We start from the raw sequence: 27,912 nt of genomic DNA on the forward strand, positions 1-27,912 counted from the left end.
TTGGTTATTCTGTTAACTGAAGAATATATCAATCTACGGTTATTCGTACAGTTTCGATTATTGATTTCCATAAATACGTTCGGCATCATTCAGTACTTTCATGATGCTAAATACAACCGAATATTGGTCAGTTATCGACATGTGCTTGCCGCCTAAGCACCTCGAAAATTAGTGCTACAAGCTTATTTCGCTTCAGAGAGCGCTACTCGATCAGGGACACAAGAAACGCCAGTGTGACCCTTTTAGGTTTCTCGGCAATTGGATGCCGCACAAATGAAGACTAGAGATAAGGAGGCCGAACCAGTCCCCTGACACTCACCAGTGCTCGTATACTAAAAAATTGTACGCGTTTTTTAGTTCCTCTACGTGGCGCTAGTAGACTTCTGACACGCTCGCTGCCCTTACTGACCGCGCGCAAGATTGTCAGACAACTACTAGCGCCATTAGTGGTGGAGATTGGCGGCAGAATCGAGGGACATTTTGCGAACCATTTTAGCAGCGTGTGTCAGGGGGCTGGGCCGAACGCACATGGCGGAATCGTCGAAAAGTGGTTCGTGAAAGCGATGAAAGATCTTGTAGTTCGGGATGTATCCGCAAGCGATACCAGCGCCTGGTTACGAATAGCATACTATACATACGTGAGGATCGACGATTCAAAATCACCGCGCTGACGGAGCCCGCAGTGGTAGTGCCGCCAGGCGGTTACAATCCGCGGATCGTTCATCACTTTCACCGACCATTTAGCTAGCATTGCGTTCGGCCTCCTTACCTCTAGTCTCCACGGCCGCACACTTCACTCGAATGGAGAGATGTCGTTAAATTCTTGAGGGCACCACATGAGACGAAATAAGAATAAAAGTCAACTAATCGTTACGGGCATTACAAAAGCTACGCTAATCGTATGGCTTATTTTGAATTCCGTTGCTTTGACTGAACATATTTGAGAGACGCAAGCTTGGAGCATACCGTATACAGACATACATGCTCTAAGGACACAAGCCATAAACTTATGCACAGACCATGCGGGAATTTGCTTTCCGGCGCAACCCTGCCAACTTCTCTCGGCAGTTGGCAGTGCCGCATTTCTTCTTGTAATTCTGTAAACAAGCAGCATGCGATTTTTTAAAATATAACGGATCTGTGCTCACCGAACAATAAAATGTAGCTTATGACAGTATTATTCCTGAGAACAAGGTGTCAATCGAGCATTAATCGATCTCGGAATTATAATTGCTTAGTAGTGACTAAATAATTCTGACATCAATTTGTAAAAAGTGAAATAGTGTTTTTGACGGTTGGATTTGATTTGCGATCAATGAACTTGATGTATAAGTCGATACATTCACATTTCATTACCACCTACACCATTCTAATCCTATATTTTTAAGAAGGTAAGTGAAAAATTATGGATATTATATAACACGTATCTTATATTTAATCTATCGTAATTATGTGACAGTGATATAGTAATTCTCCCAGGATTTAAATACTGTGTCAAAAATCTTATATCTTCATGTTTAAACGGCATCTTATAAAATTTTGTGGCAGATCGTTTTCAAACAATCTTCTGCATCACAAATAGTTTCATCGATGTCACAAACAAGTCATACGAAAAAATAATGTAAAACCATATAATCAACTATATGGAAATAACAATTATTTAAGATAAAATTAAAAACACATCAACAATTTTCCTTATAGATCCTACATTTTAATGATGGCCTTGGAAGCATCAATAGTGGAACGTCTCCAAGAGTTGAGACGCTGGCAAGTGCAGCAGCAAGAAAGATTGCTTCAACACCAGCAAGAGCAACGTGAAACCTTGAGCCGTGAACAAGTCCGCATGTATCAAGCACTGGGCTTGTCTGTTCAAGACATAAGCGGCGAAGAAAATAGAAGTATTGATCCTGTTTTCAAAGATTCCTTAGAAGAAAACTGTGTGATCGATACAGCTACAATGAAACATGAGAATCTCCTGAAAATTCTTCCTGCAAATGCTGACCCTATAAAACACTTGTCACCTCAAAGGCAGCACGAATTGCCCTATGATTCTAGCTTTAGTTCACCCCATCAACATATCGTACCTGACAAAAAGAGTGTAGATACTCCTGAAGCTACTCAGTTGTCAAAAAATTTTGAAAAACAGCTTTTTGAACTATGTATTGATGATTCGTTGAGCATTGCTGCAAGATCAGATGCTTCAGATAATTTGGATGCCATTGCTAGTGATAAAAAGGATAGCAGGGAAGTTAACTTTAGGACAGAGTTAAAGGAGGCTTGTAAAAGTATTCCAGAATTGTTAATTGAAGGTGTAGAACCATTGCCACCAGACAAGCCTAAAAGGAAGTCCATCATTATAGACGATATTCCCGTTCCATCTCCAAAAAAGGATTTCCACACTTTGCTTGAAGAGAGATTAAGGGAATCTGAAAATGAAAAGTCAATCAATGGTACTAACGCCAAGAAACCGGTGAAAAGACCATTTTTAAAAAAAGGTCAAGGATTGGCCAGATTCAGATCGGGTGCAGCGGCCTGTAGCAGTTCACAACGCTCAAGGCCACGTACCATGTCACTGCCTAGTACTGTCAAAATGGAAAATGGAAAGAATGTAAAACCCCATTCTGATAAACCTGGGGAAATATCAAAATCTGTGAAGAAGGTAGCCCAAAAAACCGTTTCAGTACAGAAGAATTGTTTTCCTAACATTCCGAACAGAGCTCAGAGCAGGTTGAGTCTGAAAAACGTGAAACCACCTGTCAGAGTTCGGAGCAAATCGATGTGCAATCCACGGGAACCACAAAGGGAGAATAATACCAAACATGACACCTCAGACATTGAATCTAGGACTAAAAGAGAGCTTGAAGAAGTAAGAATTTTTGAACTTCTCGAGGAGAAGGCTGAGAATTCTAGTTTTTGTTCGACATCAAGCACAGTTGTTGCTTTGCTGCAACAATCCGTTCAATCAACGCCACTTAAATCTAAAAGCGTTAGCAAAAATAAGGTTTCGACGTTGGCACAGAAATGGAGAAGTAAAGAGCACGATATTAATGAAGATTTGCTACTCGCCGAAATAGTTTACACAACACAGAGCAATAATTCTGCTACTTCCTACACGAAACATCAGCAAAGAGAAATGTCCGACAATTCGCCATTCGGAAGAGACGTATTAAACTTGGAGAATCAGGCGACTGATAAATATGAGATGCTTGAAATTTTCAACGAAAATTCAGCTGAAAATATCTGTGAACTTCCGTATGGTACTGATGTTGATCCTAATTACGGAACAGACTATCAAATAAGTGAGGAAGCTCATTGTGAAAATGAGAGAAATATTGACCATCAAGTTAATTACGAAAAAAATACTAGTCTGCATGTTCGATTTTCAGAATATAACGAGTACAAGACAATGACTGATACTTCCACTATATCAATGGTATCTGAAGCATCACGAAATTATTCTGATCAGAGGGCGTGGAGCGATTGTTCGGTCACTACGGATTCTTCAGATGCTGATGAATCCACTTCTGTTATCGGAAATAATCAAATTAGAAGCTTGAAGGGCTCCATGGAGATGCCATCCAAAGTTATCCAACCACGGCAAATGAATTCTAAAAATTACACAAATCATTATTACAATGACAATTCATCTTCAGATCTAAATCAAAATCAGCAAGAAGAGTTTAATGTTAAAGAACAGTCTGAGGAAAAACATCGTGATGATGATATCAATATTTCAGATTCAGCATCAGAGAACTATGATAAAAGTGAAAACTCAGAAAGTGAAAACTCAGAAACTGAAAACGAAGGCTTGTCATTAGCAGACGCGACTTTGATCGAAGAAGAGTTGACTTCAATGCAAACGGGTGAAGAGAATGGCTTGACATTCAAATCAGAGCTTTTAAAAATTCGATTACTGGAATTGGAACGAGAGATCGAGATTTTCAGAAAGGAAAATATAACAGTAACAACGCTGAAAGAAAAGCTGCAGGAGGAACGAAAAACATTGGAGCGTAATTTGAAGGAAAAAGAGGCCCATTTCGAAGAACGTAAACAAAGGTTGGAGAACGCTACCCAAGAAGAGAGGAAAAGATTGGCTAGAGAAAAAGCAGCTCTAGAGAATCGGTTGAAAGATGCATACGTCAAGGCTCAGCAAAACAAACAGGAACGGCAAGAAGTTCAAAGTCTGAAAGATCAATTAGAGGAATTGAGAGATGAAATGAACCAGAAAGAAAGCAGATGGAATGCCGCTCAAGCCAGGCACAGAAGTCAAGTGAGAATTTTACAGTCGGAAAATTCAAAGCTGAAGCAGGAAGTTCAGAAACTTCAAAATACACGAAAATCAACAACGAAATTAAGGCTTCATAGTAAAAGTGTTATACCTTCAAACACCAAAGCTATACATCAAATAAACAAGGCGTTAGAATCACAAAAGCATCTGCCACGAAAGCAGGACTCGTCTTCTGACGAGGATGCATTTCTGGTGCAACCAATGATGGAGGCGATGCATTTGGACGAGTTGAACAATGAGAATTGTGACCAAGTGAATTCCGACGGAAGCAAAATGATCGTTTATGACAGAAGCCAGCTGGGATCAAAGAAGAGAAACTGTACTGCAAGGAAGCGAGACTTGTATGAAAACCTACTAAAAGATGCAACTATAGGCTTGAAAGAGAATGAGGAAGCCACGCAGAAGGCAGTCCAAGGCATGGAAAATGAAAAGAATTCATTTAAATGTAACGAGCTGATTGCAAGACCTTTACACGAAGCAAATCAAGCGAGAGATTTGTCTGATAGAAATAATTTCGAGCAAAGGGACAGCCTTTCGAAAGGTGAGAGTGAGAGCATGATTGGAGAAATAATTGACGCCGATAATGAAGAAGGAAATGATGATTATGCCAACAAAAAGAATTCATCACTGAAAAGTTCCGCGAGCAGCAAGGAAACCATAGGTACTTTCAAAAGACAAAAGTCGCCGAATGACAAGAATGGGGTGAAAGTAGACAAACAAGGTATAAAAGAAGTGCGACATGCAGATGGTCGCGTTGAGTTCTGGTATGCAAATGGCAATGTCAAGAAAATTTCTGCTGACGGCATGGTCACAAAGTTGATTTACTATAACGGAGATGTTTGCGAGAGCAGGGAAGACGGCAGCGTTAAATACTTTTATGCCACTACAAGAACCTGGCACACCACAATGCCCGACGGACTGGAAATTCTGGAATTTCCTGAGTATGATGAAGTTACAGTTTCGATCTATTTGTCACTATCTATTGATTAGACATCGAATCGAGATTAGTTTTATCATTTACTATTTGCAAATCTTGCTTGCCACAGTGGACAGGTGGAAAGGAGATCAAAGGATGGAACTGTAGAAGTATCGTTCCCTGATGGTTCCGTCAGAATATTGCAGTCCAACGGGACAGAAAAATGGGCTCTCCCAGACGGAACTTTAGCCGAAACTTCAGCAGATGGTGAAAAACTCCTCATTTTGCCTAATGGCCAGCGGGAAGTCCATACGAAGGATCACAAAGTAATAATTTGTACATGGATCACTTAATTTTTTTAAATTGCTCTGAATATTTCTTCGTCATAGATTAACTAATTATTTATTTCTTTTTTGTTTAATGCTTATTTTTTCTCATTTACGCTAAAGATATTACTAGCATATAATTAAGCATTCATGTTTTCTTGACTCATGAAAAATATCGCTTTCTCGCAATCAGAGGCGGGAGTATCCGGATGGAACAGTAAAATTGGTCTATCCAGACGGTTCCCAGGAAACACGGTATGCCGGTGGCAGAGTAAGACTCAAAGACAAAGACGGAAACCTTGTCATGGACTCGCAGCATCTGTAACATATTAAAATAGAGAGTTTTTAAGACTGGATTTAATTAGTTCGTAGGTATATCCATGTATAGATTTATGTGTAACTATATATGTACAATCATCCTTACATGACAGCAGAGCATTACCGAGAACTTTACTGTATTTTTTTCATATTTTTAACCAACTCGTTTATAGTAATCTGGAGAAAAGTATTTCAAAACATTGGAATACTTATTTTTTACTTTGTGTAATAAAATGAAACTGATTGATCTATGCATATTTACCTTTCCAAATACCTATACCCACCGCAATGTCGAGTCTATAATAATCACTCATCTTAACATCGACATGTTACATGAAAAAAAAAACATTTTAGGGAAACTGTCTAAGAAAACGTACAATTTATCTATGTAATAATAATGATAATATTATATTTTACATACAATTTTTTTTTTAAATACTAATTAATAATTATTACAAAAATAAAACTGTGATAGGAATGTGTAAACTTGCAAAGAGAAAGACATAGTAGCGTATTTTGAGTTTGAGATTAAAAGATATGTATTTAATTATAATCTGTGCATTCCTTAAAGAACTTTGAATTCGTACATATGTATGTATATTAGGGTGTGCCAAAAAAAAACAATTTTTTTTTCAATCGCGCATCAAAGTTTCGATAGTGCATATCAAATAGAAAATCTCAGCCAAATATGAAATTTTAATATTGTTATTTAGAGGTACCTATTTTATATTTTTCGTTTTCCATTTAAATAACACGTGAATAAAATCGGAAAATTTTTGCATTTTTTTCCCCATAAACTGCTCAACTTATAAACTATCTAATTACAGATTCTTACAGGAAATTTCATTCTCTATAAGAAAGTACTGAGATAAAATGATCACCCATGAGTTTATATGCGAATATCTCTTATTTATTAATATCAATATTAAGAGTTCATATTTGGCTGACATTCTCTATTCGAGATACTCTACCGAAATTTTGATGCGCGTTTGAAGAAAAAATTGTTTTTTTTTTTTGGCATACCCTAATGTATGTGTTTGTTTTTTTCTTTTTTATTTTCTTTTCTTTTGTCTTTTGTATTTTCTTACGGTAAAGATTGTTTAAGGTTCCCTCTGTTATATATAATAATTATTTTATTTTCAATTTATTTCTTTAATGAACGATATTTTATGCTACGTTTTAAAATTCAGTACGTATTATTGATAATAAAATTTTTATAGACAGATGATAAATCCGAAATAGTTCACATCCTGCATCCATAATTTTGACCAAATTGACCATTTGATTTGCTAAAACTTTTGAAAATCTCGTACCTGACTTTTGCCTTGATTCGATTTTGAAAGCTCAGAAATTGGATATAATAATGTATATATTTATGTATAGTATTCTTTGTTCACCCAACACACCAGAGTTGCGATATAACACTTCACCAAATATGGCGATATATACTTATGGCACAACAAATTGCCCGTTTCCTACCAGCCGAAGTTACAAGGGTTAATCTATTCATTCTTGTAAGCATATAATTACAAATGTTATTAAGTATTAATAATACGAATGTAGGTACATAAATTGAACGTTTTTGTGATTTGAACTGAGCCAGTCATGATAACTACAACAGAAATATTGTACTTGAAAATAAAATATTACACATTATCTTAGTATACACAAACCGATCAATTGGATTTCTGTTCATCGATTTCATGTAGATTGAAACAGCGGGCCTTTATTTATAACACTACTTTTAATACGCAATTTATGAAATTTAGCAGATCACAATGAATGGTTTGATCAACCATGCTACTTTCTTTCCACATGAATCAATTAAGCAGTACCGGATTTTATATTTTGTTTGATTGGAAAAGAAGCGAAGAAGCGTATTTCAGCTATAATACAAATTATACAATCTATTAATTTCGAAATTTGAAATATATAAACAACGTTCGAAAGACCATGATTATACATGGATTCGTGCATGATGATAAATCTTTGTACTAACACGTTCATAACAACTAAAGTCTAACGTTAATCAGACAACAAAACAGTGTCCCACTAATTGTAAAGCAATTTGAACGACTGAAGGATGTATTAACTTTGTGAGACCATTTAAATAAGAATTTTTCTGAAACCGATTTCTTTGACGAGGTACTTCTTAATTCTGTAAAACATTGTAGAAACTATGCCTTAAGTCGGTAATGGATTATATAGCTATCTATAATCGTGATTATCAATAACCTTAGGGGTCGGAAAGTGAGTACATTATACTTTGCGTTGAATGATTATACAGCATTGCGTGTCTGGAGTTCGTTGGTTCTTCATAGTCCGCCCAGATCATCTAGGGATCATTAATAATATCCTCGAGAAAAAATCGCGTGAAAAAATAGGGAGATAAGAATTTACACCTACCACTATATTCTACGATAATAAGTCGCACCACATCGCACTAGGCGCGCTGGTCTATAAGGCAACATTAACTGTATAATTAAAAGCTTTGGCGACATTGATGTTCACTAAAAAATTCCATACATCAATATTGAATTTCTCTTTGCCTATAAAGTCCGATGTACATACAGGTAATTATTCAGTGGCCAAAGCGTTCGGTATTTGTGCCGTTTAAATACCCGATAAAGAGTAGGTAATATTATTTCTTTGATGAAAACTGATTCTATGAATCGTTTCGCACCGTAAGTCAAATTTAGAAATTATAAACTGCACCTTCAATTGACAGATACTATGATATGTGTCATGTAACATTAAAGGTTTTATATTTAAAACAGGTGATATAAGATACTCCGTCCACTTTGAGTTTACATCCGTTTACTTTTACAGTTGCTACCTTTGATTTTGAGAAATCAATCGCTTGTGCCAGCACATTATGATTAGCCTAAAATAAGCTTCGTTTACGTCGCAGTCAACTTGATACATCGACGGTTTGATTAGCTTTGATAAATTCTTCTGACTAGTTAATATATTCCCCCAGATTCAGGCTTACAAGGAAAGGTAAAATAATCCCGTGTACTTTCAACGTTTCCGATCTGTTACTTCCGCTATATGCTATTTCGTGTATGTGCTAGAGTTTTATTTTTGTTCTCGCTCTACGTGTTAGCCGGTTCTTGTATGTATATAGATAAATAATTAGGAGGGTAACTTTTCTTCAACTGTTACTGTGAATCCGACTTCTGCCGTTAGTGACCTGAGGTACTAGGGTCTAAGTGAATAAGGTGACATCCACCCCGTTAGCCATCACAAGAAAAGCTTTACCCTAGTATTGAACGTTCTAAACCAGCTGAGACTACGAGGCAGGTCATTCGGTTTCGCTGTCTGAGTAATATTCTATCGGATTTGGATCGCGTGGTTTCCTCGAATATCTGAGGCCTAGCGTGTCAGCAATGTCTTCAATTTTTTTTAAAACCTGTAATGAGAACAGAGCAAAATATGAATACTGTATTGCTTCAGAAAATACTGCCAAATATTCGATTATAGATTGTTCGAATTACTTACGTAGTCTAACTGTTCCTTTGTATGCGCCGCTGATAGGCAGAAACGTATTCTGCCCGCCATAAGCGGAGTGGCTGGAAAACCGACGCCAACCGTTGCGATTCCGTGCCCTGTCAGCGTTCGCACCACGGTTCTGAAAATTGTTTTATAATCGTAGTTTTCAATAGCCATGATGTCTAAAACTTAGGGGGCTGTAAGGAGGTTGTATATACTTTCTATATCTACAGGAATATCAATACTTTATTGGTAATTTTATTCCGAGATGGTCACACGTCACGTGTTTATCAAGCTGTTACATCTGTAAGCTAGGGCGATTATTTTGGAAAGGCACAAAACAAAGAAGCCAAAACTATGGACAAGAGCTCCGATTTCGATTTTACATTTCAAACCAATGGAAAACGTTGAAAAATTTAACATACTGGTTCTATCTCACCCCACGATAACTTATGTTGTATGAAAAGCTTTTTTACGAATTTGCGGAAATAGATTTTTTTTCTCTCAATAGTGAATTTAATACCGTTATTTGTTGATCAAAATGTATACTAGCACAGTATTGAAAAATTGAATATTTAACGATACCAAAGTGATAAAAAAAAATAGTGGTAGAACTATAGAAAATTGACTTCTAAAAAAAAGACTAATCGCAGAGTGAAAACGAATAAATACGCTAGATTATTGAGCATTTTAAAACTATTCGAAATGAACAATGGTTATCTGAGCTTTTGTTTATAACTTTGTTCATTATTTTATTTTTTTAGGAAAATTATTGTAGCTTACAAATGTATCAATTAGATAAATACTTAACGTCAGATCATCTCATAATAGAATTACGAAAAAATGATTGATTTTCAACCGAAGAACATACTTGAAGGGCCAACTTACCCGATTTTTGAGTAGAGATAAACCATCATAGGCACTACTGGCGAATCCATGTTACCGTAAATAATCACGCCGATCTGATTGAGCCTGCGTCTGAAATATCTTGTGTTTCTGGCAAGCTGTTTCGTGCGATTGCGTCCCGCGTCTGTGCCGTCCTCTCCAGCTATGATACGCATTGAAGTGATAATTTGCTGCGCCACTGGTGGTGACATGGACGAGGCGTAGGTATGTCCATGACTGTGTACTCGTAAATGATCAATAAGTTCCTGAAAGAAGAATTTTGTCAATCAAGTCCAAAGAACAGTGAAGCAAATTCCAGGTGTGAAGGATGCTCAGATTCTCTTTAGGTTTGACTACATGGCCAAATCGTTAAAACATGAACAATCATCTAATCGTTCTTATATCTCATTGTAAGTGTACCTCACCTTAGTGCCAGCTATGTACCCGCCAGCAGAACCAAAACTTTTCGTGAAAGTTCCCATAAGTATGTCGACCTGTCGAGAATCGATTCCATAATAGTCGCAAACCCCTCTACCATGGGTCCCCATAGCGCCAGTGCTGTGCGCTTCATCGAGGTAAAGATAGGCCTATCAAATTAAGAACAAAAGTGATTAGCCATGAATTAAGTTATCAGAGTGTCTGAATTTCGCAGAGAACTTACCTTGTATTTTTTCTTCAGTTTCAAAATGTCAGGAAGGTGAACGATGGAGCCTTCCATGGAATAAATACCCTCGACGATAATGAATATCTTTTTCCATGGCTTGCCGCTACCGGGTTGCCCGTGTACAATTGCTTCCCGCAAACACCTTTCGAGATGATTTGTATCTAGAACAAGCTTTAGACGTGTTACCTGCGATCGTAGCCGCTTTGAGTAAGGTATAACTCTTTGTGTTTCCGGAGTTTTTCAGTTCATTCCTCTTTAGTCTAGTTCAAGATTCTATACCTAGCTTGATTCTGAAACGTAACAGTCTTTTGTGTATTTTGGACTATTAAACTTCACTTGGTATTTTGGACCAAAGCCAGAATTGCGGAACTGGTTGAAGCGGACAGTCTGATAAAAATAAAATTTCATGCTCGTAAAACCTTAGGCAAGACATTAATCAGTTTACTACTGGTCTTTTAATTTTTTTTAACACAAATCAAAATATTAGGCTCATTGGAATTGCCTTGTTAAAAAATACCAGATTGTGCATCAAGGAGGCAGAGCGGGTCGTTTTACACTATGCATAAGTTTGCAATATGAGTCATAGATATTGTGTACGAGCGGAAGACAAATATTGCAAATTTGCGTAAACTATACTAGTGTAACAGAAACTTCATTTCCGCATATTGAATAAATACCTTTTATCTTTGAATCAGGAAATACTTACTATTGTGTTTGAAGACCTTGGTAACGGCACCTGATAATCGAAGTCCGAGGATAAGAGAGGCGTGGTTTTTTTCGTCGCTGAGAACTAGGCACCCCTTAGTAATGAGGGATGGTAAGTTAAGAGAGTTTGTCGCGAATCCCATTCCAAATACAATTGCATCTTCAACCCCGAGAAATTTGGCAGTTAATTTCTCCAGTTCATTGTGAATTGGCATGTTACCTGAAACAAATCACACCGTAGTAGGTAAATATATATTTTTTTTTAATCTTTCGACTCCATCCTTACAATCAATATGACTTTATTGTCGACCTTCTTACCTAGTTCCAGACGCGTGCTACAGCTGGCACAGCCATACTTCTTGAGCGTCTGGATGCTTTGCTCTGCACATTTCCCAGATGATTCTGCAAATCCGAGGTAGTTGTAAGAGCCTAAATTTATACACCGGGTTTCCGTTCCTGTGAATCTGTAACCAACGATTAATGAATGCAAATTTTGGAACACAAACTATAACGCTTCAATCAAATTCCAGGTGAATATGCAGTAAATGAAAAATTAATTTACGCTATGGGCTTACTGCCAGTTTTGGCAATTGTTCAGACTTGTGAGTTAATGAAATGTTCAACGTTAATCATCGCACTGAAGATGTACTGATTAGTTAGAAATGAAAAGTTGCGTGTAATTACAAATTCATGATTTACAGTCAAAATAAATCGCAAACATTTGTGATTAATTCCCTATCACCAATAACTGAGCATTATTGATCAGCTCACAAGTCAAACTAGGCTATCCAACCAACGTAATATATATCTAGGCCAAGAAGGTGTAGGGATGCAAGATGGAGGCAAAAATGGTTAAGTAGGTCACCACTTTTTTCTCATTGTGTAAGAAACTGTTAGCTCAGGATTTTGGAGAATGATAAATAATCAGCAAGTTCACATGATTACAACATTCACAGTTCAATTCTTCTGGTGAATAACAGCTGTACGTAATTAAACTCACTTGAAGGACCAGCCGTAATCGTGAGTAACTCGGTCTTTTAGCGTAACTTCTGCACCGGGTACGGAGGAAATTGGTCGATTCCAACAGTCGCGAATTCTCCGGTAAACATATCGTAGGTAAAATACCTCAAATTGATCATAAAGTGGAGCGTAACCCTATAGAGAAGTATATGAAATCAATATTGCATACAAGAAGTAACTGGAGGAGTGAAGATATGATTTCATCGTATGAAAATCATATTGCAAGGCAATAAAATTATGTATTTGTGATGATTAAAAACTGTTTCACTGAATAATCTGATAAATTTAATCTCTAAACAGATGAGCCACTGAAGTATTAGCATTTGACCCAAACGGCAGTGCTAATGTGAACTACACAAAAATGTTTCACATGAATATTTAACAAGTTGTATTGCACACCGATTAACGACCAAATGCAAATTACTATAGTTCAGTGATTAAGATTAAGGTATTTTACAGAATAAATACACAGACTGTTGTACCTTTCTGTTTTGTTCTTGAGCCACTTTCGGCGTGAACAGTAATTGATTAACAAAGCCTAAGAACATTAAGAAGTAAAATCCAAGGTGGGTAAGAGCCGATGTTATGAAAGATATTTTTTCGAACGATTCTTTCGACTTGTAGCTTGTTGGTGTGTCAACAACTCTTCGTTTCTGAAAAAAAAGAGCATTTTATTTTCAGCCATAAATGCCCATAAAGATTCTGTGATGATTACACACTGTGGTATTATTACCATTGGTGAAAATCATTTGATGAAGAGACTAGAAAAACAGGACTATTGCACTACTACTAGTGAGTCAAATTGCTACGTTTGTATAGTTTCGTCCAGGTCTCCCCCTGTGCCCCCCCCCCCCCCCCCAACACTATTCTACCAAATTACATCTAGAGTTGAGGATCAGAATGCTAGCATATATTACACTTGAAAATTCAGAAACCAGAGGAATAGTCACAATACGTATTTTTTATAGTTTACACATTTTTAACAGTTTCTAGCTCACTGACTGCTGAAAAACGAGTTTGGTTGACCAGTCATAGCGAAACAGAAAAAATTGAAAAAAGGTAAAGGAATAAAGTGTCCAAAAAAACAAGTTGTGTTCAGCATTCTTTCAAAAAGTAGTAATTTATAAGTTAGCAAAACAGACTTCAATGCCATATTTGATCATTTCAGAGTATGATGTTTTATCTTTGATTTCTGAACTGCTGAACGATGCGTGGTAGCCATAGGCAAGAGCATATACTGGAAATTAATGTACTTAAGAAACGACGAGCTCTGAACCTACTTGAGAAACAATATCTCAACTATGGAGAGTAGAAACGTGAACACCTTTAGGCTCGTAACGATGTGTGTCGCAAGTTGTACTAGTAATATCTTATCAGGAAACCGGGAAAATTACAAACATAAATTTCGCGGAAACACCCAATGACGTTCATAGCTTATCATAAGCAAGCATGACCATCCAGTGTGCGGATCGAGGAGCAATTTACCGGTGCGAATTGGACATACATTTTTCGAAAGCCAATTACAGCAGCGCGCATCACGCCTTACGCCGACCTTCTTAACTGTCGCGTATACCGTGTGAATTTAAATTCTTTGCAAGAGGGAGGCGTCAAATGACCTTCCGATTAGTGATACCCTAATGTCTTTGGAGCACACGTGACTGTGGAGTATGACTTACCCGAACGTGAAGATCGCTCGCGAGGCTTGCATAACCGTTTAGTTTTCCGTTCCCAATAGCCGGGTGGGTGGCAATGCCGTTTTTCAACGATATTTCAGGGTCTTCATCCTGAGTGGCGGCGAATGCAACGCGAAACCGTGTGGCAGCCATGTTATTCACAAGAGGCATACTTATCCGCCACTGCTGTGGACACTCGGCAGTTCCCACCGCAATGCCTGCAGTACCGACGCCTGCGCGTCACCGTCTTCCCCCGCTCTTCTAGCGTGTCCGCACCAGTCCACACTCCACAATCACCGCAATCGCGTGATACACGGACGTCTTCTCTCCTCTTGGCTCAGCGGTCAGACTCTGAATCCCCACGCACTGATTAGTCTTCAAGGAACAACATGAGACTTCCACCTCGCTTCGCTTCACCTAGAATTCAAAATTATGCGATCTTAAAGTGCCTGAAAAACTCAATTGGTTCGAAGAAGAATCGAAATTGTACACCATCGTAGCTATAGCAAAGAGCATGTTTTACGTGTGTTCTATTTATTCCATTTTCGTAATCTCCGTTCATTGAATCGATACAAGGCGAGACCTCCTCGAACTTGGGTTAGGATTCAAAGACATGATTTTGTCTGTATTTCATATTTTTTAGGGTCCCTGAAAATTGCACGACCTGTTAAGCTTGTTTGCTTTCAGTTGAACTTTTTAATTCTTCAGGAAAATTATTTTACCTAGAGGGTAAACAGCTGTCTGGGGGACGGAACACTGCGGTCGGAAGAAATAGATCGCTGACAAGACCACAAAACCATTGCGCATTACTTCAACGCGTTGAAGCCGGTTTGCTTTACGTACGATGTAGGCTCGGATATAGGCATAATTGTCATTGTGCAACGAGAAATTGAGATACAGTGTGAAGATTAAAAGGAAGACTCATGTGGAGTTTTCCATCCTCACGGTCATCTGGCTGCTATCGCAGACACGATTGATTTTACATTTCTGAATCTGACCTAGGTATGACGTAATTTTCAGTATCGATAGACAAACCGACCTTACTGAAAACAGTTAGAACGTTATGTCAATTATAAAATTATAAACACAAGCAGGTACGTACTAATTACCGTCTCTATTTTTATATGAATAGTGCATTGCGCCAGTTCTGAGCGTTAAAAACCGCACGACAATTAACGAGGTGCGAGTTCGAAAGCGGCATGAGTCACCCGCGGACGGTCTCGTTGCAGTCTGGTGGGGATAACAGGGTCGTCAATGCATGGATGTTCTCCCAAATAGATTTCACCAACTTGAAATTATTTACCCTGTCTATAAATAACTAACAAAAGTATCGTTGATCAGACCGTTTTGGTATGATCAACAATACTTTGGACATGATCCAATGTATTCATGAATAACAGAAACTTCGACGTAAGTGTGATGGCACAAAAAGTAATTTGTCGTACGCCACAGAACAGTGGCAATTGTGCAAATTTCATTAAGCGAGGTAAGTATTTGTCTCAGTATATTGATAGATCGAGTTAGGAACATGCGATTACAGTTGTGATATTCTTTCGACTATGTTATCAGTCAATGGCGTTGGAAATAAAGGCAGGTAAGTGTATATTTACTTATTGCGATCAACCTTGATCACTGTGTCGAAATAAGACGTCTCCGCATCGGGGATTCTGATCGTGAGCCATTAGACGAAGGGTTGTAGCCATAGGTACCAATGTGATAGGCGGAAACCCCGTGGCCACGTCAATGTGCAGTGTTTTCTCTACCTAGCACAATGGGGTGTAACATGGGAAACATAACGAGAGCAATCTCACATCTTCGCAGAAGTTCGGGGTTTGAGGGTCACCTTCGCGTAACGCCCCTGCCGAGAGTTTTCGAACGGTTTGTGGAATTGCCTCGATGTGAGGTTCACGCTTCGGCGGGGGCGGAGCAAAAAATGCAACGAAAGGAAGGTGCCGGTTGCCGGCCGGCTATGGAACGAGGGACGTTGCGACGCGCCGGAGGGGGACATTGGAAACCCGGCAACCGGGTGGGAGAACTGGCACTACCACATCGACGCGGAGACGAGGACCGCGTAGTGAATCCGAGTGGCTGCTGTTGGTGCCGCTCCCTCGCCTTGTTTGCCTGACTAACTGCCCGTTGTGCGCGTTGCTGTGTGCGCTGCATTTTGCCTGTCTGTCTCTTCATTCTCTCCTCGGTTCACTCGTGTCTGTGACATTTGACAGCTGAGACACGCGAAAAAATTCAAGAACGAGAAGGGATTTTCTTCTTCCGGTTAATTGCGTTAACCTCCCCGTAAATCATTTTACCCAATAATCAGATAAACGACGGACTTCCAGAGATATTCCCACATCGCTCTCGCCCATGATAGCGGCATTCGCGGTACGCAATCGTTCGGAAAGAAATATCACAGTGTCCGTTCGACTTTGACACGTACAAGTTCAGAAGAAGGGTGTTGCTGATACGCAATTGCGCGTTGTGAATATTTTGCTCCGATAGAAAGGAGACGAGCAGTTCCTTGTAAAAGCACTTTTTCGTACAAGGAGGATTTGTGACAGCGGGAGTGATCGAACCTCGTTTTTAGGTGGGAAAACTCGAATCAATAATAAGTATGGATAACTTTGAATTACCGAAGGAAAAGGTTGACAAGGTCAAAGAAAATCCTCTTCATCCGGGGGATGCCGACGCGGCTAGCAAACTAAAACGAGATCACCACTCACTCGACGACTTCGAACACCTGGAGCACGACACCTCGCCCATACAGGAGAGCAAGGATATGGCCGCCAGCTTTCAGGGCCAGCAGGATCAGGCGGTCCCGGCGCAGTTCGTCGACGTACCACGTGCCGTCGGCGAGGTTCACCCTGCCTCAATCGATAAACACGACGCTGTGCCCAACTCCCAACGAAGTCTGCTGGACTCGAGCTTACCAGCTGACGAAGTCTACCTGCAGCCTGCGCCCGCAACCCCGCCCCCTTCGGCTGATTTTGCGAAACGAACCCTGGCCGACGTTCTCGACAAGCCAATCAACGACGTCGATGACATCCTCGGGGAAGTTGCAAGCTTTGCGCAGGCGTCGAAACCCTTCCACCCCTTCCACCCGACACCCCTGCCGCAGGGTGCAGACCCCAAGGCTGCGTCTCTGGCCTTTATGGACAGCGAACGATCACCACAAGCTTATAACCCATCGCAGCCGACCTTAGCTAAGGACGTTAAACCGGCTGAGAGTCGTCCCCAGGAAAATCTATTCGCCCAGGATCCGTTGATCACGGAAATAAAACCCGAGAAGACGTCTGCACCTGGCGTAAGCAAGTCGGTCGCAGAGGATCCTGCATCCCAGCTCCAGCACGCTCTGGACGCCCGGGTTGGCAAGGCAAAACCCAAGACCACCGAGAAGTCTGAATCCTTCGAAGAATTGTTTGAGGATATCGCCCAAGCTGCATTGAAAATGCCAGAGATCCAGGACATCATCGATCCAAAGGAGGACCTCTTCGGCCTGGAAGATATCAAGAACGATCAGATGCACGGTGACGAGGCATTGGAGCGCGACCTGTTTGGACCAGACAATGACGCTTACGGACAAGTTAAAAAACCAGACACGATGCCAGCGACGCAAGATAACTCGAGCAAACTTATGGAGGGTCTGAATTTGGGCAACGTCGAAGTTAAGACCGTGAGAAAACCTGAAGAGGACTTTTTGGGGGAGATAAAATCCTCTGTATTACCGGAGCCACAAAAACCACCAACGATCGACTTCCTTAAGGACGATTCTATCCAGGACATATCCAAGGAGACGGCGGTCAAACACGCGCAACAGCAACCGTTTGAGGACGATTCGTGGAACGTCGTAGAGAAGCCGGATAAATTTGAGAAGTGCGAACCCCTGCAGGAAAAGTTCGATGACCGGGAACCAACTCCGGAACCACCGAACAAATCGCTGCCGCCTATACCGAGGGATGCGTCACCGGAACCAATCAGCTCCGGTACGCCGGAACCGTTCCAAAGTTTCGCAGGTAAAGGGGCACCCTCGGCCCCAGAGAAATACGAATTGTCTTCTGATTTTATTGCGACGGAAAGTGGCGGGCAGAATAAGTTCCTTCAAACCGGTGCCGAAACCGGCGATTCGGAGTTCGAATCGGATCCAGAATCTTGTCCTTTGCCACCGTCTCGCCTAGCTCAACCAGAGTTTGCGACGAAGACGGAACCTCCCAAAAAACAGGAAAAACCAGACACTTCTGCGGGCGTTTGTTACCGAAAAGATCCAGTCGAAGAAATCGCTCCTAAAGAGATTTTCCGCGAAATGGGATTAGGTGAGTAATTTTCTCTCTCTCTCTCTCTCTCTCTCTCTCTCTCTCTCTATATATATATATATATATATATATATATATATATATATATGTATATATATATATTATATATAATATGGTACATTGCGATGATCCGAAATGAGTTTATATATGTTCTAATTATGTTCCTTGCACTCGTATCGCCGATATTTTGCAAAATGAAAGTTGACGGTAATTGACATTGAATTATTACCGTCAGACAGGATTACTTTTGTTTATGTAGTGACCAAAGAACAACGACGAGTCCACTTATCGCAGTTCATATCTAACTACATACTTCAGAGAGAATGAAAAACGCAAAAATATAGTCTGAGCTACCTGGTAGATAACAGAAAAAAATCTGAGGCTGAAATTGGTAACATTAACATAACAAAACATCAAGGCGAAATTTATTATTATGCAACGTTAGAATTACTCTTAAGGAATTAGCTGTAAAACATATGAGTACGTTTCATTTATTATGATTTACTAAATTTCAAACAATCTTAAAAGTGCGAAGTGAAGATTTTTCCTAAACATGCATCGTAGCAGTAACGTTACTAACTTCAACCTCATAAAAAAAATAACGACATTTACACTGTACCTGTTGAACTTGTAAGTTCGAAATCTGATTCGTGAGCACTGCGTGTAGCATCAACTAAAATGTTGACTGAGAAAGAAATTTACACAGAATTATCATTACATTCTAAAACACCGAGATACCGAGCTACAAGTAATTAGATTTTGCGAGCAGACTTGGTGATAATTTTGCATGTATTAAATAGAACTGAAAAGATCAGTCTAAACGTAATCAGAATCATGAAGGCATACCCTGTATCATTACAAATTTCGAATTATATTATCATGTCATGGATTGTCCCAAATTTGTTCTCGTCGTCGAGTTGGAGGTGACCGTATTGATCTTCCCCTTCTAGACATTAAAGTTTTAGATGAGTTTCATAAGGATCCAAAGAGAGAAAGAAATCATACACCTAGCGACATGTATGAGCGTATAACAACCAGCGATACGAATTGCGTGTCAGGTGTGTTGGCGAGTCGTGTAGGTCATACCACGTGACCCTGTGACTCACAGCCATTTCAATTCTTTCCGAAGAACTGTTTGCCTACCAGTCTTATCTTCATCGATTTTTCGAGTCATAATCATCCAGAAATTCCTATCACCATAAACGAATGCAAGCAGGAACATTTGATTCATGAACTAAATCGTTAGAAATGATATGTATCATAATGAGGCTGTGTAGACGAATTTGGGGGACTTTAGGAATTGTTTTAATGCTTGAAAAAATTATTCGTCTCGGTCAGTAAGCTTGCTGCAACGAGTTTTATGCGACTTAAATAGAATCCGGAAGTGATCTTCAGTGGAAAATTTGGAACATCAGTGTTCCGTAGTTGTTAAGTCTTATTTCAGGCGATATTCATTCTTTGAGTGACATCTGACGCTTGCATAAGGGGTTGATAGCCCCAGTCTATATGCATTTCTGAACAAAAACAATCCAATACATTTTTATTTGACGCAGAAATGAAGACACGGCATGGTTTCTACGAAATTGCAATAGTAAATTCACAGAATTCATGCCATTTCTTTATTTTTGCGTCAAATGACAATGTGTTGCAGTATTTTTGTTCAGAATTGTATATAAATTGGGGCTGTTAAGCCCTTTTTTACGTTTGTGATACGTGGACTTTGATATTTAGAAATATATACGGCAAGTTCGAAATCGACTAGGGCGCTCTAACTAAAAACGATTATATGCTGCAAGAAAGTGGTAGATCTGTCGTCGTTTCGTCAAACAGAATGAGTGGAGATTATTTTTACATTGTGTGAATAAGTTACGGTAGTAATTCTGAGCTGAAGAACCGGAAAAAACTCCTAACGCCCAACTCGAATACGTGCCGCTTTTATTTTTTATAGCGTGATCTATACGAATGAAATATCCGTATAGTATATAAATAAACATATAGGTATGACACGCGGTGCGTCACCCCACGATTGAACAACGCAGTTGCAGACTTATTGTTAAATTCCTTATAACACGCTAAATATAGGTTTATTTCTTTATAGTTGAGGTTCGCCGAGTTCAACGCGCATAGATTCTTTTGTTAAACTGTTGTTGTATTTTTGAGGGGTAAATTTTTGCCATACATGTCTATATATTCGTTCACCCGTTCACTGGTACGGCATTTTAACGGTTCATAACGGAGGTTCATAATTATTCAATCGACATGTGTACACAGTGCTTGTCTCTGCTTTCCTATCTATAGCATCTCTGTACACGTGTAAACCGAATGTGACGCAAACGCATCATCATCATCTCATCTGCACGCGTAGTTTTTTTCAATGCGCAAACATAGGTTCAAACCTATTTTTCCTCGTCTCGACTTCGTAATGATATTCACAATACAAGTGGTCCAACTACTTGAAAGAGCACTGCGAGACGGTAAAAATATGTATGTGTGTACCTGTAATCATGAGTCATACAATCACTATTCAGCCCTCACTTATATTCAAGCCGGTTACGCCGCAAGCGGAATCTCTATTTATAGACTAACCTAACCTAGACGCTTCTTGTGAATGGTAAATTATAAGGGCACCGGTACAGGTTGACCCACATAATGATTGTTATCATTCGTACTTTAGGGTTGATTGGAATTTAATCTGTTAATGCATCAGTCGAATTTATGAGTGAAATTTTCAAGTTACCGGGCTTATTATCAAAGTCTATTAATAAACGTTACTAAACCGATCTCGAAGTATGTGTCACGCATTGATTCACTTCCCCACTACTTGAATCATCTACCTGTAGAAAAATGCGACGAACACCCATAGAGCCATAGGCACCTGCGTTCGTTGATGTGAATTCGTTATTGTAGTGTCGACGAACCTAATTCGATTGTGAATGAACTTCGCAGGCTATTTCTGACGCTCAAGAGTCTCTGTCTTCTATTCGTTGCCCTTAGGTATCCAAGGGCTTCTATATCAGGGACTGTGTTTTTTTCTTATTTGCAAACAGGTTCGATTCATTAACTTGAACCGTCGTTCATCGCGCACATAAACATCAATTTTTTAAGTACCGTTTGAACGATCGATGAGTGACACTTCTGTAGGTTAATGACACTCGAGGATTTTTAAAACTGCAGCTATAGCTTTGAGAGCTGCATTAGTGACGTAGCAACTGATTTTGAGATTTTAAACCATACTATAAATGGGATCAACGGACAAGTGGAAAGAACTCCATCGCTAACGAGGTCGACCGCGACTTCCAGACTTTCGCTTGGATACGGGTCTGTTGATTACAAGCTGGTGATTCTCCGCACTGCCGTTCGAAAAGCCTCTCAGTTATGCTATAGATATATTGTTTTCCGTCCGCCTTCATTTACTTCTAGGGATTTGCGCTTCTCACGGCCAAATGATACAATTAGTTGGCGGTTACTGTTCTTTTTCTTCTTTTACTTTACTCATGTCTCGGAGGGTCTTGCAGACCCTTTAATACCCGCAATGCGGCGGTAAACCCAGCCCTTGAACTTGATACTGGAGCGACCCTTGAACTTCTGAATCATGTAATAACCTATAAATACGTATAATGAACACGGTTTATATACCACATGTCAAGAAGAACCGTCTGAGGACTCTCTTCGAGCACCTCCATAAGCACGCCAGCGTTACAGACTGCATGCATGCTCGCCGTGATAATTGTAGCGTAACATTTTAAATATAGACACGTATAATGAACGGTATAAAGATACAAGTAATACACATATCAGGAGATCAATGATCTATGGTAATCAGTGGTTGAAGAATTTACATATGCTCTGGAATTGGCTGCGGTCGTACAGTCAACAACGATCAGTAACTTTGAATTACAGTACTTTGGCATTTGTATACAGTTTGCTGTGAGGTTATCGGGCATGATGACAACTCCGTGAAACGTGCATTCGTCACCATATCATACAACTGTTATCAGACTGAAGTTTCTAACGTTAATGTAATGATACATCTTTGAAAAAAATCGTTATTTTGCAAGTTAAAGATCACTTGAAATTTAGTAAACTATTAATATGGCATCAAAAAACTAAGATTTTGTAAATTCAACTTCTTCAGGTATTCGAAAGGTGCAAAATAGTAATTTTTGTTTCAATGTTGCGATACATTAACTCTCTGTTCTAACCATTTACCGTCACCACTATTATGTATACCATGGGTCATTGATGACTGGAAAGTTCTATTCTTTATACAACTGATTTAGATTTGTTTTTATAATTCTATTAGTGAAATGGAATCGTTAGAATGTTCTGAGTAAAAATATGCAAACAAAAATGCGATATCTAGACTCAGTGAATAGTCATTTAAAAAAGAACGTAGAAAGGCGCAAAAGAATCCCTTTGTAGGAGCGCAACTTTTAAGAGTGCCATCAGGTTATTAATGACTCAGGTGTAGACCAGAGGGTTAACGTTACTAACTTCAGTCTCGTTAATCGTTGGTTCCCAAGGATAGCAACGAAATGGTATATGGTAAATATTTACCTTACACTACCTTGCGGTGGTGGTAAAAAATGAGCAGAAGGACGTGCGAGATGAGCGATTCTAAAATTGGAGACCAAAGTCAACTGCAGTATTAATAAACCGTAGTCATATTCGTCCACAAGTAACGGTCACTGCGCATTTCCAGAAAGATTGCCATAGTAAGTTTCGACCGCACCCTTAGCCAATATCCCTTATTGCGTTCGTGGGTTGGGCCTCGCCCAGCTGGAATGTGAATATCATGTGCACTCATTTTAACTAAATCGATGTACAGAAAAAAGAGTCACACGACAAGCATAATAATATTAAAGGCACGTCGTCGACGGCAAAAATAACGCAATCTGGCAAAGAAATGCGGGGGATTGATTTCGACGAATATTGTCATTTTTTTCAAACTTGTTATCGATGCCAGGTAAAGGTATACCATGGTTTTTCGTGGATAGTAAACGGTAGGGATACCAACATAATACTCGCGCGGTCTAGTGGGATTGCGTTCAACCATACCGGAGTATGTCTAAGACACTCTTTCTCTCTCGCTCTGCATCGTGATTGGCTTGCGCAATTCCACTAGGTCGCGAGAGTATTGGGTTGGTATCTCTAACGTTTACTATCCACGAAAAGTCACGGTGTTAGATACGAACGAGGTACAGTATACCTTGTAGGAAGCAGCCGCATGTTGCATGCTTGGGTACCAGAGTGTAAGCTACGGCCTTAGTAAGGGAGGAAAGCTACCCAGGTTCACTATATCGATCGTTCGAGGAAGCGCGAAGGAAATTTACCTGCCAGAGCGATCTGGGGGAGGGAGCAGCCACGTTGGAAGACGTGCATTTTGCTCTTATTACACGTTTTATTACTAGTCACCTTCGTCTGGTATCTTGCCAATGGCGAGTCTCTATGGCTTACCACAGTTTCTGGAAAAAAGGAATTGTGCGTGTCAACCTACTACATACGACATCGCCTAAGGATTGTTTTGCGAGTTATTTTTACTGTAAAAACCCATAATTTTGATAATTTCCTTATCATCTCCTTGAACCTGTTGTTTGACTCGATCGCCATCGGGAATTTCTCAGTGTTTCCCATGGCCGGGGTAACTTCTTCAACTGGAAGTTAAAGACCTTTAATATACCATAATTAATGCATGATCTTATCTCAACTATCAGGACATAAAAAGATACCGACATTTACTGATTCTAAATAAGTTCAGAAAGTTTGTAAGGAGATTCCTCTGTTTAACACGGACTTGGTCATTCTATTGTGTTCTAAATCGCGGTGAACGATTTTCTCAAGGCGAAACGTATATAGTTACCATAGGGTATAGAATTATATTGAGTAAAGCTACATGTGAAAGATATTCCTTTATACGCGCGTGTGTATATCGTGTTCATCGAAATTGAACTCAATGATATGGATTTCGTGGTTTTAAACATGACGTCGGTAGCGGATTTTATTATATAGACGATACTTGATTTTTCCTGAAAGAACTAGTTGATCGAATTTTATCAATATTGCCATGGCGATATTCGAATATTTTGATTAACACTTGATAAAAGAAATTAAATACTTTGACAAATGGTCTCTAAACGGGGCGTCTGAGCTTGAACAACGTACTGAGAACAAATTATTCCCCCAATTTGTTTGGCGACGCGTCCTGTGCACGTCATTGAGTAAACAGGATTAACTTGGTGTGGAGATTCGAGCAGAGCGGCTAAAATTATTTCAAGAAATGAGAAGTCCCGGTGAATTCTTCGCTCGACCTCATCCGCGGTCTTGAATTGGCACACTTGAATTATTTTTACACGTGATTTCACGATTTTCGCTAACTCAGTAGCCGAGTCTTAGGATATAAATCCGAGGACCCAACTGAACGATTCCGGGTTTACTGGCCTTTTCTTTATTCTATTTGCTGCACAGTTCCATTATTCCATGAACGGAACTTCTAATGTTTGAAGCCAGATTACTGAGGCGAAGGTCTACATGAAGAATCACATTTACAAGTTTTCTTGGTGAATATTATCTCGAAAGAATATTCCGTCGAGTAATGACGACTTAGGTCTTTGGGGTGATTAAATCGAACTGTGAGCAACACAACGCTGAGAAAGTTTTTTTCGTCTTAAACACTTCGTTCAACCGTATCGATGATTCAACGATGACGCAATTCACTTCGTTCAACCGTCCCGATTACGACCGTTTCGATGTTTTGATCGATTGTGCGATAAAGAGGTGTTACAGATAACTTTGATATAAATCTGTCGAAGGTATATCAGAGCAAATATCACAGTGTATTCATCGTCCTGTTTTACCGACACTCGAAATCACAGTGGTCGGCAAGCTAGAGCGTGAAAGTGTAAGTGCTATCATATTCAAGTTTGTCCAAGTACGTTCGAAAGTATCAACCTTTGACGAATAATGCACCTTTGACAATATTAAACTTCGTTTTGACATTTTTACCCTGTCGAAAAATGTACATCTATTCCAAATTGATACTGGAGCGACATATTTCTATTTTGTTTTTGTATTATTTAAGGGTTTTAGTCACAGTCGCATTGGTACTTAAAATTATTTGTTATTGATTTTGATGAAAATTCTGCATTCCACTTTTAAACATAACCTTCAATGTTAGATTGTTCAATTTTTTTTATCGCCGTGAAGAAACTTTCCAGATATTTTTCAAGGGAACAACTCTGCCGCGTAATACTAATCTGTCAATGTCAAGTGTGTACATTAAGATTAAATTACAAAAGAATTTTTTAAACTTACGGTTCAGGTTTCGATTTATTGATAGAAAATGGCCGTAAATCTTCTTGCGACCGTTTCCTGAATGTTTTTCCACTTTTTTAAGTAATCCAAATGCTACCGACCAATCAGAGCTTTGTATTTGTTTTAATAATTGTGATGTAATCTTGTTTTTCAAACTTTTCTTCTAATCAATTTCTCCAACAAATCATTGAATCGATTAAATGATGTTTATAACAAGTAGAAATTGAATTGCATAATTTTGTTTTCTGCTGCTCCAAAAGCGATTATTAATATTTTGTGGAAATCTTGGCTTTTGATAACTATGACCGTAAAACGTGATTATTTGGATGTTAGAAAAACCGCGTCGTATGAGTTCCGGTTCATCGACATTGAATATGACTGCAATAACGACTTTCTAATGAATTTTTATTATTGGATTCTTAATTTCAAGTAATGACCAACCCTATCATGTAATTATAAGCGATTATGAAATACATGTACGCGTATTATGAAATACTTCGTGAATTCCGATTACGTAACTCGCTTCTTTATATAAGAAATAACGCCAAAAATTTCCTAGAGCGGGGTAACTCAGATGCATTTATGATTATAAAACGTGTTGAGTATTGAAAAATTACACTGCTTACACGGTATCAGTAAATTGAAAAATAACTTTAAAGAAATGAGTTATATACCTCGTTCATCTCACGAATCAATTACTCGATGTACGTGAAACGTGCCATGATTTACGAATCATATCGTCAAGACATTCTTCTTCTAATTCTAGATCATATTAATTCAAGCTGATTACAATTCCCATTCAAACACGCACCAGTTGAAATATATCCACGACCGAGAGTTAACTCAGGCTAATTTAGGCGGTCTTGCCAGCCAACCAGTCAAGACAAAGACGACGATCATGCAGGTACATACAATACTTTCGAACAGAAACTTCGATGCAGCTATTTCTTGGATAAGTTGCAGCATCTATGTGATATATGGTAAATTTGCTTGCATGTATGCAATTTAAGGTACATTCCACTGAAATCCGCTTACTTTTCGGTAACTGAGAGTACATTTTACTCATCGACATGTGATGTCTGTTTCTTTGCAATTGGTTGACTTTTCACCAATTTTTCCAGTTCTGGACCATCAGTCAAATTTCAATCCCTAAAATATACTCTCAAATGCATAAACCTTGGTGGATTTATCCTATGTCACATTGTTCATGAAACATTTCTACGAAATAACCTCCGATCATGATACGTGGTGAAGAAAACAGAAGAAAATCGGCTTGTTCAATTCACTCAATCGTGTTGAATTGCAAGTAACGGCGAAGAAGATATATTAGAAAAATCACGAGGTTGAAGTTAACGTTATCGTAACGAAAGATTGTAAAAATCAAAATTTTTTAAATGTTATAATGATTTTTAAGGAGTTAAGATTTCGAAATATCAGTGCGTGTTGTTTTCTTACGGTTCACCAAATTTTAAGCAATTCAAAAATCGTGAAATAATGGTTTTTCCTCGATATGAATCGTTACGATAACCTTATTAACTTCAATATGATAAAAAATCGGCAACTACTTTCGACCTCACCAACAGTATATTATTATCATAAAACATGCTCGTTTTCCTCAAGCATGTGAAGATAAGGTCGTTATCTGCATAGGCACAAACCACTGTGCCACATGAATTTTTAAAATAATTGTAAGACAGTTGCAAATCATGTGGTATAAGTGATGGTATAACGAAAGTATAAATCGCGTTAATGGAGTTGAAATTTCAGAGGAAAAAAATTGAAAACAAAAACTCACCCTTCTCTTCTTCCTCTTCTTCTTCGTTAAACAAAACAAGAATAGTGGAGAAGGCACTGATAAAAATCTACCAGTCAATACAAACAACCTGCTTGGAGTTTCAGCGAATGCGAATGGTGAGTGGAACGCGGAAATGAGGAAATAATTAGCCGAATCTTTGTAGAACCGAGAATGAACCGCACTTGGTGCCGCCTGACTCGGCACTGTGTGACCAA

At 39.0% G+C, this 27,912-nt stretch overlaps 3 protein-coding genes across 7 annotated transcripts in view; 2 read left to right on the plus strand and 1 right to left on the minus strand.

The window, feature by feature from the left end:
- The first annotated feature begins 692 nt into the window (after nt 1-692).
- LOC124297240 (centromere protein J) lies at nt 693-6,458 on the plus strand. The gene is made up of 4 exons (XM_046748051.1): nt 693-1,391; nt 1,702-5,229; nt 5,335-5,530; nt 5,724-6,458. The coding sequence occupies exons 2-4, from the start codon at nt 1,715-1,717 to the stop codon at nt 5,853-5,855; spliced, it is 3,843 nt and encodes a 1,280-aa protein (XP_046604007.1). The 5' UTR covers nt 693-1,391; nt 1,702-1,714; the 3' UTR covers nt 5,856-6,458.
- On the minus strand, nt 5,712-27,894 carry LOC124297243 (serine palmitoyltransferase 2). 4 transcript variants are annotated; one of them, XM_046748061.1, is made up of 12 exons: nt 27,698-27,894; nt 14,291-14,704; nt 13,097-13,267; nt 12,595-12,749; nt 11,913-12,058; nt 11,596-11,814; nt 10,887-11,050; nt 10,651-10,812; nt 10,229-10,491; nt 9,350-9,479; nt 9,110-9,260; nt 5,712-5,849 (listed from the first exon to the last, which is right to left on the minus strand). In XM_046748061.1, exons 2-11 carry the CDS (start codon nt 14,456-14,458, stop codon nt 9,153-9,155), a joined length of 1,686 nt encoding a protein of 561 aa, XP_046604017.1. In that variant the 5' UTR covers nt 14,459-14,704; nt 27,698-27,894; the 3' UTR covers nt 5,712-5,849; nt 9,110-9,152. The 4 variants fall into 4 exon arrangements, with proteins under 4 accessions (XP_046604017.1, XP_046604015.1, XP_046604018.1 ...); XM_046748059.1 differs by lacking the exon at nt 5,712-5,849 and having other exon boundaries at nt 6,909-9,260; XM_046748062.1 differs by lacking the exon at nt 5,712-5,849 and having other exon boundaries at nt 6,909-9,260; nt 14,461-14,704; nt 27,698-27,893.
- LOC124297242 (reticulon-1-A) overlaps nt 16,363-27,912 on the plus strand; it is a 46,088-nt gene continuing 34,538 nt past the window's right edge. For both annotated transcript variants that reach the window (XM_046748053.1, XM_046748054.1), the window contains exon 1: nt 16,363-18,591. In XM_046748053.1, the coding sequence (XP_046604009.1) occupies nt 16,896-18,591 (1,696 nt within the window). In that variant the 5' untranslated portion in view covers nt 16,363-16,895. The remainder of the gene's footprint in view (nt 18,592-27,912) is intronic.

Source organism: Neodiprion virginianus, chromosome 2 (genome assembly GCF_021901495.1).
Source record: "Neodiprion virginianus isolate iyNeoVirg1 chromosome 2, iyNeoVirg1.1, whole genome shotgun sequence".
Classification (NCBI taxonomy): domain Eukaryota; kingdom Metazoa; phylum Arthropoda; class Insecta; order Hymenoptera; family Diprionidae; genus Neodiprion; species Neodiprion virginianus.

Bases quoted from the DNA above. Each gene is read 5' to 3' on its own strand.
- LOC124297243 (XM_046748061.1), bottom strand. From the start codon at position 14,458: ATGCCTCTTGTGAATAACATGGCTGCCACACGGTTTCGCGTTGCATTC. The intron at 11,051-11,595 runs GTAAGTATTTCC...AGCTTGTTCTAG, and splicing joins CAAGGTCTTCAAACACAATA to ATACAAATCATCTCGAAAGG. The intron at 10,492-10,650 runs GTGAGGTACACT...TTCTTCTTTCAG, and splicing joins GGTACATAGCTGGCACTAAG to GAACTTATTGATCATTTACG.
- LOC124297240 (XM_046748051.1), top strand. From the start codon at position 1,715: ATGATGGCCTTGGAAGCATCAATAGTGGAACGTCTCCAAGAGTTGAGA. The intron at 5,230-5,334 runs GTATGATGAAGT...TGCTTGCCACAG, and splicing joins GAAATTCTGGAATTTCCTGA to TGGACAGGTGGAAAGGAGAT. The intron at 5,531-5,723 runs GTAATAATTTGT...TCTCGCAATCAG, and splicing joins TCCATACGAAGGATCACAAA to AGGCGGGAGTATCCGGATGG.